Below are 15,387 nucleotides of genomic sequence, written 5' to 3'. Positions count from 1 at the left end.
CTTTTGAAAAGAAAATTACTGTGAATGGCTATTTATATCCCAAAAGCTATGTCTCTGCTCTGCCTTTTAATCTTTTACTTCCAAGTGGTCGTTACTGACGATCTAGTCACTTTTATGCAGCAGTTTTGTTCAGAGGAAGGACACTATGATCATGAAAATATATATCAAGGCAACTTAAACCTTCTACTATCCAATCTCTCCTTTGAAGCAGTCACTAAAAAATTCTACAACTTCACTGTGGGTGAGGGCAGTAATAAAGTGTATGGCCTATTCCTTTGTGTTGGAACCTACACTGCCCAGCTTTGCCAAGACTGCATCACTGAAGCAGTAGGTCAAGTTCAACAGAAGTGTCCAAATCATGTTGCAGCAATTGTGTTTTATGGGCAATGTATGTTACGTTATGCTAACCGCTCCATATTCTCCATTGAGGATGATTCTGTGTATTTCAATTATGAATATGGACCTCCTGGTTACAAGCAGTTTGATCAGCCATTATCAAGCATGTTGATTGACCTCTCCAATAAGGCCAAAGTTAATAATATGTCCCTGGCTTATGCAATGGGAAGTGTCTATGTTAGTGAAAATGTAATACTTTCAGCATATGCTGATTGCACTCCTGATTTAGCCCCATCAGAGTGCAACAAGTGCTTTCGAACTGGACTCAATAGGCTTCCGATGAATGGAAAGCAATTAGGGACAACTGTACAACCAAGCTGTCGATTGCAATACCTCTTTGTTGATTTCAACCAAGGTGACTCACTGACTCTAAGCTTCTAATAACTTCTCTGTAGGCTGTTATCATTTTTGCTTAGTTTCAACTTTGAAGCTACCGCCATATTTTTTATGTACTCGTGTTTTAAAAAAAAAATGTGTATTTTGATGCAGGGAAACAATCACACAAGTCATATATTGTTGTTATTATAGTTGCTGGAGTTGCTGGGATATCATTCATCTTGAACTTCTATGTGTGCTTCAGAAAATTTAAAGCAAGAGGAAAGCCCACTGGTAATTCATCTACTAACATTTACGAATAATCAAATATGCATGTTCTGGAAATCAGATCTAGGGTGGACTCAATGGAGCTTTTTGTAATCTTCAAATCAAGTACTATAGAATTTTCAAGTATTAGCTTTATCATTATGGTACTTCTACATAAGATATCGTTAGGAATTTGTAGCCTCTAGGGGGAATAAACAAAATTTGTAGTCTAATAGAGATTTAAGTATGGATGAGGCTCTGCTATGTTCTGCAGGAATTGAAGAGATTGAAAGCATGGAAAATCTACATTTGCAATTTGATGTTATCAAAGTTGCCACTGACAACTTCTCTCCTGAAAATAAAATTGGCCGAGGTGGATTTGGAGTTGTTTACATGGTATGTTTGTATAATTGACAAATATTATGAAACTAGTGCTTTTTTCTTTTTCTGTCAAACTTCATACCTATAGTTTCTTCTTGTCAGACAAACAGCTTATATTTGTTCACTTTCAAATTTAGGGAACACTTGCAGATGGACAAGCTATAGCTGTTAAGAGGCTTGCAAGTCCCTCAGGGCAAGGAATCAGGGAATTCAAGAGTGAAGCATGCTTAGCAGCAAAGCTGCAACATAAGAATCTTGTCAAACTTTATGGATTTTGCTTAGAAGGAGAAGAAAAATTACTTGTATATGAGTTCGTGCCAAATAAAAGCCTTGACCGATTTCTATATGGTATAATTTCAATTACAACCTGAACTTTGTTATAAAGACCATGTTGGAAAATGCATACTAGATACAACTAGGGGAGCAACTAGGGGAGCTCCTTTGAGAAAAGTTCTGATTTCTTGATGACTTACTCTTGTCCTGGCTGAAATTGTAGGTACAACCAGGGGAGTCCATTTGAAGTGGGAAACTCGACAAAGGATTGTAATGGGAATTGCAAGAGGACTTCTGTATCTTCATGAAGATTCCAGATTCAGGATTATCCATCGCGATCTTAAGCCTAGCAACATATTATTGGATGGAGAAATGAACCCCAAGATTGCTGATTTTGGAATGGCAAAACTTTTCGAGGTTGACCAAACTCAAGGAAATACTAGTAGAGTTGCTGGAACATTGTAAGTTTGATCCCTTCCTGTCTCCTCCTCTGGATAAAAAGCCCCCCAAACCTTAGTCATGAAATCTCATGCTTTTTTTTTTTTTTTTTTGCGGATGCAAAATACTGCAGTGGCTACATGGCTCCTGAGTATGCTTCAACAGGGAATTTTTCAGTCAAATCTGATGTTTTTAGTTTTGGAGTCTTACTTCTGGAGATTGTGAGTGGACGCAGGAATAGTGTAACTGATCTAAACATAGAAGATGAGAACTTACTAAATCATGTAAGCTTTAATCATAAAATATTATCCGCCTGAAAAATTAAAAAAAGGAAAATCACAGCCTCTGCAAGAAAAATTTAACAATAAAGCTCTTTAACTGATGTTATGTTTTCATACAGGCATGGAAGTGCTGGAATGATGGGACCGGTTTAGAGTTGGTGGATCCAAATCTTGGAGGAAATTTCTCAATCCCTGATATTGAAAGATACATCCTTATTGGATTATTGTGTGTTCAGGAAGATGCAGCTAGACGGCCAGCAATTGCATCAATCTTGTCTATGCTCAGTAGCCAGTCAGCTGTTCTGCCATCTCTGACAGCGCCTCCAGCTTTTCTGTATAAGAGAAACCTTCCTCAAGCCTTGAGTGCAAGTAATGCTCATTTTACAGAGGTGTTCACTAATGTGAATGGCAGGTAATTCTATTACATGAAAGCTCTGTTACTTACTTACTTAGAAGGCTGATTGATTACAATGCTTGAAAACTCGTTATAGGGATTCTTTTACACAAAATTTATTTCCTTCATGTCAATGAATGATAATTATACTCAATATTTTGCTTGTTAACACAGCATGATTGTAATAATGGTTTTCTGATTTTGCTAGACATTATTATTTGTTAACACAACAATTGATTCTACTTTGATGTGGATCCAAAAGTATCTCTGTGTGTGTGTTTTTTTTTTCCCTGAATATAATAGTTTAATTTGCTAAGGGCCTGTTCAGATTTACTAACTGAATTGAACTGACGAAGATGAACTGAATTGTTTACGAGAAAAGAAAATTAGGAACTGAACTAAACTGAACTGATTGAAGCTAAACTTAACTGATTGGAGCTAAACTAAACTGAAATTAAGCCGAAGAGAACATGCCCTATGACTGCATAATTGTAGGTCTGTAGCATATAAATGTCTATACATGATGATGCAATGTTTCAATTTCCTTTTTTACTTCTCATATTTAGCATCACTTTGGGAGGGTCTCTACAAATCATCATATGGTGTAACAACAGTTGGCTACTATTATATTGCAATAAATAATACTGTAATTATAAAGCTGCAAACACAGTTGTAACATTAACAGCATCTACCCTTCAGTGGACCTAGATCTCTATTATCGAGGGTAGAGCTCTGTCACAGAAGCTTCATTAACTGATAATGGTCTGCTATTTGATTGATCTGAGGAATTGTCTTGTGAAGGTTCACTTAGTAGCATGGGACGGTTTTGTTTGAAAAATGCTGGTTGCAAAGGCACTTCCAGGGTCATAGTGTTGCTACTTAGCATAAGAGATACTGAAGACATAGTTGGTCTATCAGCCATGTTATTCTGAACACACAGCAAACCGATGTGTATGCATCTCAGTATCTCAGCACTAAAAGCAGGGGATAGTGCAGGGTCTACAAGATTCCACGCTTTGCCTTCTTGCCAGTTTTTCCATGCCTAAGACATCATAATTTAACGTTAAGAAACTAGTTTGATATGTGTTAATCAAGTTTTATATAAGCTGAGTGTAAGAATAAAGGATCACACTTACATAAGCAAGCAGATTTTCCTGTCTTTCTCCAATTTGGAAAGAGCTAATTTTTTGGCCGCTTACTATCTCCAGAACAAGTACACCAAAGCTAAACACATCTGACTTCAATGACACCTGACCTTGGATAAAATACTCCGGTGGCATGTATCCGCTGTAACAAACCAATGTCATCTTTCAAAGTTAAAGTTTCAAACAATTAATAGTAATCCCAACATGAAAAAAGCTGCTAATGTTATGGTACTTACTGAGTACCAACTACTTTGCTTGCTACTGCTTGAGATTGGTCAGCCTTGAACAACTTTGCTAGGCCAAAATCTGCAATCTTAGGGATGAATTCAGCGTCTAGCAGAACATTAGCAGCTTTCAAGTCACGGTGTATAATCCGCTGTTGTGAATCTTCGTGCAGGTATAGGAGTCCTCTAGCAACGCCATTAATAATTTTAAGTCGCGTATCCCAGTGCATATATGCACGGTGCTCTGGGTCTGTAATTATGTACAAGCCTTAGATGATTTGCCAAACTACTAATGAAAAGAAAAGGATTGAACAACTTTAAGCAGTAAATACTAACCAAAAAGAAAGGCGTCAAGGCTTTTATTGACGACAAACTCATAAATGAGAAGCATTTCATCTTCTTCCAAGCAGAATCCGAGAAGTCTGACTAGATTCCCGTGATGCAGCTTTGCTAGGGTCAGAATTTCATTTTTGAACTGCTCTTCCCCTAGAACTGCATGTCGTTCGATCCTCTTCACCGCTATTTCTTGCCCATCAGTCAGCTTCCCCTGATAATAGATGTTACAAAGATTTATTCTTATTAGCTCTTGCATTTGATATTATATATCCTAGACAATTACTAAACAATTACCTTGTAAACAGTGGCGGATCCACCTTTTCCGAGCATATTTTCAACAGCAAAGTTTTCTGTTGCAACCTTGATTGCCCCAGTACTGAATTGTAAGGCTTGAAGAGTGTCCATTTCTTCCTCTATACAAACCATATAAGTAATAATATTACAAGATTAGATTTCTAGTTTACTATATTAATATTAGACTGTTACAAGTCTAATAGATTAGAATTCTTGCTTACTGTCAAAACTTCCTGAGAACTTCCCCTGCTTCTTTCTTCGCGCAAAGATACAGATGAAAGCTATGATAAGGATGAGTACTAATGATCCAACAATCGGAACAACAATAGCAATGATTTTATGTGACTTGCTACTACTTGCACCTAAAAAAATACAAAACACAAATCCATGATACAGATTTGGACTAATTATAATACCAAAGAATCAAAATTTATATTCATATTTTCTTACCTAGAGCAGAAGAATCAGCAGTTCTGCTGGAGGCGGGTGAAGTAGCTACATAAGTTACATTCTTATAGAAATGATAGAGTTCATACCGAAGATTGCAACTAGGCGAAATCACTCTTCCTCCTTTAGCCATATATAAAGGACTAGTGGTGACAAAATACTGTGTGAAAACACTCAAAGTGAGATTTTTCACACACTTAACACAGTCGAGCCTATTCAAGTCAGGACTACACTGAACAAGACCATACAAGGATTGATTGGCAGTAACTTTCGCGTTTCCGGTAGCAAATTTGAGAACAGAATTACCTAAGGAAGCCTTGTTTTGCAAAGAGGTCATCAAAGTAGTAAGCGAACTGTTAAACTTGGGGATATCAGCAGTAATACTGCCATCAAACCGAAGAGCCCAAAATGGCGTATCTGTTAAAACATGAAACAGATTGATATTTGTGTAATGTATTACACAGTTGTCAGAATACCCAAACGCCTTCATACTGTTGGGACAGACTGAAAGCAGACTAGAAGCAGAAGAACTGACACAATCACGACAATCATCGACTGAGATATCGGCCCTGCAGAGAGCCATGGCTTCGACTTTGTTGGGTTGTTGACCGGCGGTGAAGTTATAGTAACCATAGGTGATTTGGGTGTTTGAAGACATAGAATTGAGGGTTGTTTTAAGGTTTGTTAGATAAGCATTGGGAGTGGAGTGATTGTCTCCACACTTACTATTGAGAAACTCAAATAATTGAGCAGAAGTTTTGGGAATTACATAAAATAGTTGAACCAAAAATACTAAGAAGAATAATTTGGCTAATTTCATATTTGCTGTGAATGTGATTCAGATGGTAGCTAACAGAGGTCTATAAATAATTTTTAAATGACAAAAAGGGTAAATTGGGTCACGGCCTCACGGGTTGCTATCATACGAGTCATAGCGAAGTTGCCTTATTTTATCATACGATTAAGTTGCCTTGCAGTGTTACAAGAAATTATTACTAATAGTTAAATAATGGTTTTATTTTATGGTACTTATGATTATAACATTTTTTTTTTTTTTTTTTTTTGACGAGTTATAAGTAGTCAAAAATTCATAATGCATTTGGTCAAAGCCGACACTCCGTTAATAAAAGAGTGCACAACACCACAAGTGGAGCATGGTATATGGTATGGAATTATGGGCTTGGTGAGTTGTGGTTTTGCTATTTGGAACAATCAGGGTGTTTGCTGGTGGTGGAGCTAGCTAGGTGCGATACTATGGATTAGTATGCCGTCTGTTACATTATATTCGTCTTATAAGAGAATTTTTACTTTTTTAAGTTTTGATTGTGTGTGATGCAGTAATCTATGAATTCAATCTAAATCCATACATCTTTTATCCACATGTATATGTGAATAAGGATTAACTATTCCACGTTAAAGGAAGAAGAAAACTAACATATTTGACTGTACTATTTAAAATAATTATATAAAGTCATTGAATAATTACATTTCCATTAGCACGCATGCTTCATTTCCACCATAAGATAAAAGATAAGCTCTATTTGATATTTTTTTGGTGCAAAATGTGGTAAACGGTCCTTTCCTAAAGTATACGATTAGTTAAAACTTGAAAGTGGAACACTATACTTGTAGCAATTTGAAACACTATACTTGTAGCAATAAGGATGTAACCATTGTAAGTATTTAAATCACTCCATATAAAGACTATAATTACTTTTAAAAATACATTGTACTATTTATAATTTTACAACTAGTTTTTAGGCTTCGGGCGATGTTTCGAGTTACTTAATTATATTTAAATATAATAAAATATGATATAGCTGAGTGACTACCAATATAGTTTTAAAACTTAAAATTTTGAGATCAAATCTTGTCCAATCCATATTTTTAAGCACATAAAATGAAATAATTGAGGAAGGTGCCACGTAGCGCCGTCCAAAAAAGTTACATTGTAGTCTTGTAGAGCAAGTGGAAGAAAGTAAAATTACTCAAGTAGTGCGTGCCCCTCTTCAATGGGAATTGTCGAGTCCACAATCAACCGTTGACAGTATCGTTGACGTAAGAAGATGGCCACAAAATAAAAATTTAAGAGTAGTTTTAATTGTATTTATTTTTTTTTATTTGAAAGGTACACGGTACTAGTAATTTCTTTATCTCAGAGAAAGTTTAATTGTATTTAATGGTGTCATCTTCTCATGCAAATTATTACAATAATATTAATTTATTATTAGTCAATATGGATGAGCTTCGTTTGATATTTTGGTCTTTAGGCTTAACTGAAATTCAACCCTTGGATGATTGAAATGATTAAACTGAAAGCCTCCCAAAAGCGTAAGAACGAAAGCCTCCCTTTTTTTTTGAAAATTGATGTGGTTTAGAATATAATAATTATAAATTCGTAATATATTTTATGTTTGTAAGTTTGTTCACATCTTCATCTCAAAAAACTTATAAAGTACGTATATGTGCAAATCAATGTTATGATAATTGTGAAACAGAGGGAATATGGGAAGAAATAAAAATGGAGGAATGTTATGCATTTGTAAATACATAACATTGATTAAAATATTTTAAAAACACATGGTAGAGAGAAAAGAGGAGAGAGATAGGAAGAGAGAGGTATGTACATAGACCCCACCTACATTTTGCTCTGATTGTATCAAGTGATGGGGGATCACCTGCTAATCGTTCCTCTAAAAATTTATATAGTGTCATTGTTAGAGATATCGGAAAATATATCATAAATAATTTATCATGGTATCAAGAGTAGGTTAGATCTTGGGATACTTTACAAAAATTCCCCCCCTGCCGGTGAGTTAGAAAATTAAACTCACCGGCGGGATTCATAAATTTTACCCAAAAATTCCGCTGTGCAATTTTTTTTTTCTTTTTTGTGAGTTGATTCGAGCATGATTTTGCTCTTTTGAATTTGAGTTTGGTTTTACTCTGAAAAACTAATAAGAAATTTGAGTGTGGTTTACTCTGAAAGACCAATAAAAGATTTGAGTGTGGTTTACTCTGAAAAACCAATATTTGATTGGAGCTCGGTTTTGCTAAAACCAAAAATTGTTATATTTACAGGTTCGAAAAGAATGGCGTTCCTGTTTGATTGATAACTGATGAGTTCGAAAAGATGAACGTTCTCATCGTTGAAAAAGAAGAAACAAAAATTGAAGGAGGTATCACAAGAGTGTGCATCTCGACTTCAATAAAGTGAAGAATTTCCAATCGCAACGTTCGTGTTACTGCCGTTACGGTTGCGGGAGGGTGTTAGAGATATCGGAAAATATATGTGTGATATATTTTCCGTAAATATCATTCAGAGAATAATATATTTAGGGTATTTATGTTAAGATATTATTTTGAGAATATATCTTTAGGGTTTATGGTTATGGTAGTATATCTTTAGAAATATTGTTTCCTATCTTATAAGCGTAGGTTTTGTATAAATACTCTATCTATCAATGAATAATAATCAAGTCATTCTATTTTATATTTCTCTCTAATTTGTCAGCCATTAAATCCTCAGTGGTACTATTTATGCATAAATTTAGTATAAATGAATGAATAAATAATATCATTGTGTGCATATACAGTATTACTGTTCATTCAGTGGTCCCATTTGATCATCCAATGATATCAAAATATGCATTCGTTTGTACACATGTATAATTACATGATACCCCTTGTTATACAATTCTACATGACTAACATTCCTCCTTTTAAAATTCCTCGGAATATGGTTTATTAATAACTAACCCGACCCATAAATAGGGTAACAACTTGTGCCTATAAGCCAGATTGATTGACTACTTGTAGTCTGTTCATCTTCTTTTCTTGGTTATTCATTGTCAAGCTGTCATGTTCTTGTCCTTCTTGACAAAATGAGAAGAAGAAAAAAAAAAAACTTCATGTCTAGCTGTAATACAAGGAACAATAGGTGGTTATTCATTGTCAAATTGTCATCTTTTGTCCTTCTTGACCAAATAAAAAGAAAAAAACAAAAAAAAATTTCATGTTATACAAGGACCAATAATGGATCACGACTTCACGAGTCAAGCTAAGGGAACGAAATGACCTTGATCTTTTGATCAAGTAGTACCCTAAACTCTTGGACATAGTAGTCTAGTAGACAATTACTAGTATTATTCCTACAATAACTTTTTGAAAAAAACAAATTGACTCAGGGTTTGTTCACATGAAATGAACTGGAGCTGAACTCAACTAAATAGAGCTGAAATGAATATTTTATGAGAAAAGAAAATTAGGAGTTGAATTGAACTAAACTGGACTGATTGGAGTTGAATTTAGCTGAAATCAAGCTGAAGTGAACAGACCCTAAGTATAGTCTTCGTATAATTTATTAGTGATAACTTTGAGCTCAAATCAAAGCTACTTCGCAAAGATAACAAAAAGTCACTCCATATTTCTTAACTAAGGAGTATTTATACTAAAAGAACCAAGAAAATGATATTCAAATCACTGTATTCTTTATTTAAACGTCAGGAAATCTATTTCAAATAAATAGCATGGTGTTTTGTTACAAGGCTAAACTCACGATAATACATCAATCGATTTCACCTATTTGTCTAAATAATTTATTAGTCATAAATAACATGGTTTAATATATACTTCTGCTCTTTTTTTTTTTTAATAGTTGCAACATTTTTCTTTTCACGTTTGTCGATATATGAACTCAATCGTTAATATCTTTAATTTCTAATATATAAAAATTATTAATATTTGATATTAAAGTATTATAAATCGAGACGAAAATCTAAAAGATCTCACATTACTATATTATTGCTTAAATATAAATCATCAAAACTAGTCAAAGTAAAACACATAAATAGTGTAAAAGTCAAATTGTTACAGCTATAATAAAAACGAAGAAAAAACTATTCACTTGACAATTAATTGTGGGTATCCCTTCGATACCTTCTAGGGTCATCTAAAGCTCCATTACCTAGGGTGCAACTCTGTTATCGTAACATTATTGATTGAACCTCCCTCTGATCTTACACTCGACTTAGTCGTTGTACTCCACTCCAAGAGCATATCAGGTAGATTTTGGTCCTCGGTACAAAATGCAGGCTGCGCCGGTACTTGAAGTGTAACAGAATCACTACTCAACATAAGATCGACTGCAGACATCGTTGGCCTGTCTGCAGGGTCGTCTTGGACACACAACAAACCGATGTGGATGCATTTTAATATCTCAGTACTAGAACCGGGTTGTATTACAGGATCTACCAGATTAGAAGCATTGCCTTCAGTCCAATTTCTCCAAGCCTATTATAAACCAATGTTTCAAATGCCATTTATGAATTTTTGTAACATTGTGAAAGAAAATTATCAAAATATGTCAAATTTTTATTAGGTGATGACTTACAAAGCTTAAGAGGTTTTCTTGATTGTCCTCATCGTACAAAAATGAAGTAATGCTTTGGCCGCTTACTATCTCTAGGACGAGTACACCAAAGCTGTAGACGTCTGACTTTACTGATACTTGATTTTGATAAGCATACTCAGGTGAAATGTAACCTCTGCAAAAACAATATATTTATTTCTTGTACAAAGAAATCAAAAAAACATAAGCCAATAATATATTGTAGGTAGAAGTGGAAGAATTTGGATGCTTACAAGGTACCGACAATTTTGCTAGCCTGTATTTGAGATTGATCAAAGTTAAATAGCCTTGCCATACCAAAATCTGCGATCTTAGGATAGAACTCCTCGTCTAAGAGAATATTAGCTGCTTTGAGGTCGCGATGTATGATTTTTGGTCTAGAATTTTCATGGAGGTACAAGATCCCTCTAGCAATGCCTTTGATGATTTTGTAACGTGTTTCCCATTGCATAGATTGACGACTTAATGGATCTGCATTTGATTACGTGTAATAGAATTTTAGACAATCTTAATGATGATCAATAAAAATCAATTCCCTTAGAGCGAGGTATCAAATCTAATAGAGTATAAATTATATTCGTGGACCTCAACCATCAGCTTAAGCTTTTGGTTGAGTTGGTCTGTTAACATGGTATCGGATTACCATCATTCTATCAGAAGTTTTTTCACTTACCAAATATAAACTTATCAAGGCTTCTATTAGCAACGAGCTCGTAGACGAGAATCATTTCTTTTCCATGTAAGCAAAATCCCAAAAGTCTCACCAAATTTCTATGGTGGAGCTTTGCTAATATCAGTACTTCATTTTTAAACTCTGCATCGCCCTGCCCCGAGTTCTTTACAAGTTTTTTTACTGCTATCTCTTGTCCATCAGGAAGTACACCCTGAAAAATGGATTAGGAAATTAAAAAAATGATGGCTTATTTGTACTCATATTATCTATCGAGTTGTTTGATTGAGTTAGTACCTTATAAACAGAGCCAAATCCGCCTTCTCCGAGCTTATATTCCTCAGAAAAGTTCTGTGTTGCCTGCTTCATAGCTCCAAGACTAAATTGTAACGACTTTAAGTCCTTAATTTCATCTTCTGCACTTACACATTAACAAAATTAGCAACATTATTATATACAAGAAGCAAATTACATAAAAGAATGCTGTAAATTAGACCAAAAATCTTACTGCTGAATTTCACCATCCAAGATTTCCTCAATTTTCTTTTCTTTAATAAGATGCTGAAGATGATACTTGTAGCAAGTAACATTGTCGACACACCAAGTGCAATTGAAACAATACCGACTATACGAGTCTTGTTACTTTTTCGACCTACCATAAATCATAATTAGTCCAATTTACTTGACAAAATATTTCAAGCACAAAATATTGTGTGTTCGATATTACCTGAAGTAGTAGCATTATTATTTGATGGACTGATATTGAGTGACGACGTAGGCAGAGGATCATCAGGCACATCCCCATAGAAGGAATTGATATCATACCGAACAAAGCAATTTGGTAAAACAAGCATAACTCCAGAAGCCGTGTAATTCGATTGAATACAACACGAAGGGATATAATTAATTAACTCTTGACTACACTGCATACAACTTCGCTTTGACAAATCTGGTGTGCACTGCACAAGACCATACAAACTCTGACCACCTGATGTATTAGCCTTGTCTGCAGCATACTTCATCTCTGAATTACCGGAACCAGCTTGATTCTTCAACGATTGCATCAGCAAAGACAGTGCATCACTGAAACCACGAGTATTCGTAGCAGGTGTTCTATCTGCAAGGAACCATGAGTCTACCACATTTTGTACTTTCCCATAAATGGAACGGTTTGAGAAAAATACTGAGCAATATCCACTATACCCAAATCCTTCCATTTGGTTAGGACAAACGGTATTAATGAGCAAAATAGCCGAGTTTTTAATACAATTCCGGCATGTATTAACAGGGACATCACCCCTGCATAGGGCTAATGAACTCACTTTGTCCGGTTCGTGTCCTGCTGTTATATTGTAAAACCCGTAGGTGATTCGAGTGTCTGTCGATAGAGAGTTTAAGACTGCTTGAAGGTTGGATTGGTAAGTGCTATTTGGTGCGTAAGTCGTGTCGCTGCACCACTGCCTGCGGAACGGGCTCTGAGCTGAGACAAACTTGGGCATGGTAGAACAAATTATGAGACTGAGTACTAACAAGTAAACATTTGAAGACTTCATATTACCATTAATTTTGTTTGTTTGTTAATTTGGAGTCGCAAAAAGGTTGAAGAAAGGGAGATGGTACAAAGTAAGAGAAGGAAAAATAGAAAGGTGATAACAATTTTGGTTAACAAACTAGTCAGATAGAAAAGTTGGTTACAAATATTTTTGTTCAAGACTATACTAATTAGTTTTACGTATTACACACATTTACACAATACGTTGACCAGAAATTATTGTTGGTCTATTCTCATATGACTTGTATCCAAGTCTATTATAAGTGCTCCTATGTCATTCTACTTGCTACCATTCATTGCTTTAGTAATTATCAAAATTTGTAAACAAGGATTAAAGAATTATCCCAACTTTCATGACTAAAAACAACTATAACTGACTAACTGAGCACAACTCTAACTCCATCCATTGCTTCAAATTTGATTATGTGAGCAATGAATTTTTTTATGTATTCGCATCTTTTCAAGTAGCCCGAGTCCCTTTTTTTTTTTTTTTTTTTTTTTTTTTTTTTCTTCTGAGGAAAAGTGGCCCGAGGCCTTTACTATTACATTTCATGTTATAATTGTTTGATCTAATAATTGATTTAAAACCTTAAACCACCAATAAATAACAACCTAAAGTAGCAAATATCCTAGAAAAATAATATCTTTCGATAGGAAAATATATATCCTCATAAAAGGAGGCGGCAGCCTAGTTTAAACTAATTAACAAATTAAAGCATAGTTAGAGAAATATACCACAAGAATAATAAAGGATGATCAGAGGCTCAGCTTTACTCCAGTAAAATCGATGAAAGTTCCTCTAAAATTCATGGTTTAGGAAATTGGGTGGAAAGCAAGAAAAGAGAGGGGCGCAGCTGAGAAGAACCTCAACAATTGAATGAGTCTTATATATGTCCATCCAAGTCTAAATAAATGTTGCAACTAGATCAATGCTTCGAATTAAATGTGTGCCCATTCGATTTTTTGGCTGAATTTTTAAGAGTGAAACATAATATTATTCCTTTTAGTTTATGAGTTTGTGCCGAACAAGAGCCTTGATCTCTATACTTCTGGAAATTGTGAGTGGACATAGGAATAGTGTCTCTGAACTACAAGAATATTGATGATCACACTATCAAGGTTCCAGATTCTATTCCTACAGAGCATAGCACGTTTGATCTAGTTCAAGATGACACAGCAACATATATCCTCATAAGCTGGCACAGGACTGAAGACTGAATGGTTGTGATGATTAGCTGGAGAAGTCTAGAAGCTACTATTTTCTGTTACAAGTTTGTTAGAGTTTGTTATGAGGTTGTTACAAGATATTTTGTACAGATATTTTTCATTATGGAATATTCTGTTAGAGCTCTTGTATAAATAAGCATCATTGCTGTAATATTCTGATTCATTCAGATTTTTCTTAAAATCAATAAAACAAACTCTTGTTTCTCTCTCTACAAATTGTTCTAACTCTCAATTTCTGAATCTTAACATGGTATTAGAGCAGAATATCTGCTAATTTTCCGCAAAATTTTTCATATAATACAACAATTCTAATACTCATTCTAGTGTCAGTTCATACGATTTTCATTTTTTTTTTTTTTTTTTTTTTTGGTTTGAAATTTGAACTCAAAAACAATTTTTTCATACAAATTCTTTGCTGAAATTAACTTTTTCAGGCATAAAATCTTGATTACAATGGCAGCATAAAGTACTAATCCGACTCAAGATCCTAGATCAGTTTATTACATTCATCCAAGTTAAAATCCAGCAATAATTTTAGTTGTTTATGAGAAATTCAATGGTGAGAATTATCAAGATTGGAAGAGAGGTATGATTTTGGCTCTCTCAATGAAGAACAAGATGGCTTTCATAGATGGAAGCTTGCAGAATCCAGGAGAAGCAGAACTAATGTACAATGCTTGGAGCAGATGCAATAACATGATAATATCATACATACTGAGATCTCTGGACGATACTCTTGCTAAGAGTGTTATCTTCTTCTCAATGCATATGAGATCTGGAAGGATCTTGAAGACAGGTATTTTGTGAATTCTGGACCTCAGATTTATTCATTGCAACAAACTTTGAATCAAATAGAGCAAGATTCTTCTTCAATAGCTGAGTTCTTTACAAAAATCAAAGGAATTTGGGATCAGATTAGTGCTGCAAATCTGATTCTTTTCTGCAATTGTTCAAGGTGTACCTGCAATTTGACACAGAAATTTCTGAAATCTCAACAGGATAAAAGACTGATTCAATTTCTTATGAAACTTTATCCTAAACATGCTGAAGTTCGAACGAATATCTTGATGATGAATCCATTGCCTTCTATGTCTGTTGCATATAATCTGCTTATTCAGGATGAAAGGCAGAAGCAGATTACTGATGTTGTTACCAGGTAGCCTAACAACATGGCATTTGCAGCTGCAGAAGAAAGGAGAAATACTTACAACAGATACTATCCTACAGCTGCTCGAGCACCTCTATTTTGTGATCATTGCAAGCTGAATAATCACACCATAGATAAGTGCTGGAATTACATGGTTATCCTGCAAAGGGAGGTTTCACCAAGAACAAAG

General features: G+C 34.7%; 4 protein-coding genes across 4 annotated transcripts; 2 read left to right on the top strand and 2 right to left on the bottom strand.

The window, feature by feature from the left end:
• The first annotated feature begins 258 nt into the window (after positions 1 to 258).
• LOC145636377 (cysteine-rich receptor-like protein kinase 44) lies at positions 259 to 2,801 on the top strand. The gene is made up of 7 exons (XM_081687924.1): positions 259 to 751; positions 886 to 1,005; positions 1,253 to 1,374; positions 1,497 to 1,707; positions 1,856 to 2,093; positions 2,204 to 2,354; positions 2,471 to 2,801. The coding sequence occupies exons 1-7, from the start codon at positions 391 to 393 to the stop codon at positions 2,765 to 2,767; spliced, it is 1,500 nt and encodes a 499-aa protein (XP_081544050.1). The 5' UTR covers positions 259 to 390; the 3' UTR covers positions 2,768 to 2,801.
• A 433-nt stretch (positions 2,802 to 3,234) lies between these two features.
• Positions 3,235 to 6,011, bottom strand: LOC145636374 (cysteine-rich receptor-like protein kinase 8). The gene is made up of 7 exons (XM_081687921.1): positions 5,195 to 6,011; positions 4,966 to 5,106; positions 4,745 to 4,863; positions 4,451 to 4,661; positions 4,127 to 4,364; positions 3,882 to 4,032; positions 3,235 to 3,787 (listed from the first exon to the last, which is right to left on the bottom strand). Exons 1-7 carry the CDS (start codon positions 6,009 to 6,011, stop codon positions 3,461 to 3,463), a joined length of 2,004 nt encoding a protein of 667 aa, XP_081544047.1. The 3' UTR covers positions 3,235 to 3,460.
• Positions 6,012 to 9,965: 3,954 nt separating this feature from the next.
• LOC145635350 (cysteine-rich receptor-like protein kinase 10) lies at positions 9,966 to 12,939 on the bottom strand. Its single transcript, XM_081686629.1, has 7 exons — positions 11,999 to 12,939; positions 11,780 to 11,923; positions 11,569 to 11,687; positions 11,275 to 11,485; positions 10,835 to 11,072; positions 10,584 to 10,737; positions 9,966 to 10,483 (listed from the first exon to the last, which is right to left on the bottom strand). Exons 1-7 carry the CDS (start codon positions 12,822 to 12,824, stop codon positions 10,154 to 10,156), a joined length of 2,022 nt encoding a protein of 673 aa, XP_081542755.1. The 5' UTR covers positions 12,825 to 12,939; the 3' UTR covers positions 9,966 to 10,153.
• Positions 12,940 to 14,668: 1,729 nt separating this feature from the next.
• On the top strand, positions 14,669 to 15,210 carry LOC145637300 (uncharacterized). Its single transcript, XM_081688764.1, has 2 exons — positions 14,669 to 14,846; positions 14,951 to 15,210. The coding sequence occupies exons 1-2, from the start codon at positions 14,669 to 14,671 to the stop codon at positions 15,208 to 15,210; spliced, it is 438 nt and encodes a 145-aa protein (XP_081544890.1).
• The last annotated feature ends 177 nt before the right edge of the window (positions 15,211 to 15,387 follow it).

Source organism: Chenopodium album, chromosome 6 (genome assembly GCF_948465745.1).
Source record: "Chenopodium album chromosome 6, dcCheAlbu1.1, whole genome shotgun sequence".
NCBI classification, from domain to species: Eukaryota; Viridiplantae; Streptophyta; class Magnoliopsida; order Caryophyllales; family Amaranthaceae; genus Chenopodium; species Chenopodium album.
Note: the sequence above shows the minus strand (reverse complement) of the source record. Positions and strands in the feature narration are given on the sequence as shown.

Excerpts from the sequence above, each read along its gene's own strand:
- LOC145637300 (XM_081688764.1), top strand. The coding sequence starts at position 14,669 with ATGGCTTTCATAGATGGAAGCTTGCAGAATCCAGGAGAAGCAGAACTA. Across the intron at positions 14,847-14,950 it reads TGGAAGGATCTTGAAGACAG|GAATTTGGGATCAGATTAGT; the intron begins GTATTTTGTGAA and ends CAAAAATCAAAG.
- LOC145636374 (XM_081687921.1), bottom strand. The coding sequence starts at position 6,011 with ATGAAATTAGCCAAATTATTCTTCTTAGTATTTTTGGTTCAACTATTT. Across the intron at positions 4,662-4,744 it reads GATCCGCCACTGTTTACAAG|GGGAAGCTGACTGATGGGCA; the intron begins GTAATTGTTTAG and ends ATCTATTATCAG. Across the intron at positions 4,033-4,126 it reads AGCAAAGTAGTTGGTACTCA|CGGATACATGCCACCGGAGT; the intron begins GTAAGTACCATA and ends GGTTTGTTACAG.
- LOC145635350 (XM_081686629.1), bottom strand. The coding sequence starts at position 12,824 with ATGAAGTCTTCAAATGTTTACTTGTTAGTACTCAGTCTCATAATTTGT. Across the intron at positions 11,073-11,274 it reads CCTTGATAAGTTTATATTTG|ATCCATTAAGTCGTCAATCT; the intron begins GTAAGTGAAAAA and ends AATCAAATGCAG. Across the intron at positions 10,738-10,834 it reads AGCAAAATTGTCGGTACCTT|AGGTTACATTTCACCTGAGT; the intron begins GTAAGCATCCAA and ends TTGTTTTTGCAG.
- LOC145636377 (XM_081687924.1), top strand. The coding sequence starts at position 391 with ATGTTACGTTATGCTAACCGCTCCATATTCTCCATTGAGGATGATTCT. Across the intron at positions 1,375-1,496 it reads GATTTGGAGTTGTTTACATG|GGAACACTTGCAGATGGACA; the intron begins GTATGTTTGTAT and ends TTTCAAATTTAG. Across the intron at positions 1,708-1,855 it reads CCTTGACCGATTTCTATATG|GTACAACCAGGGGAGTCCAT; the intron begins GTATAATTTCAA and ends CTGAAATTGTAG.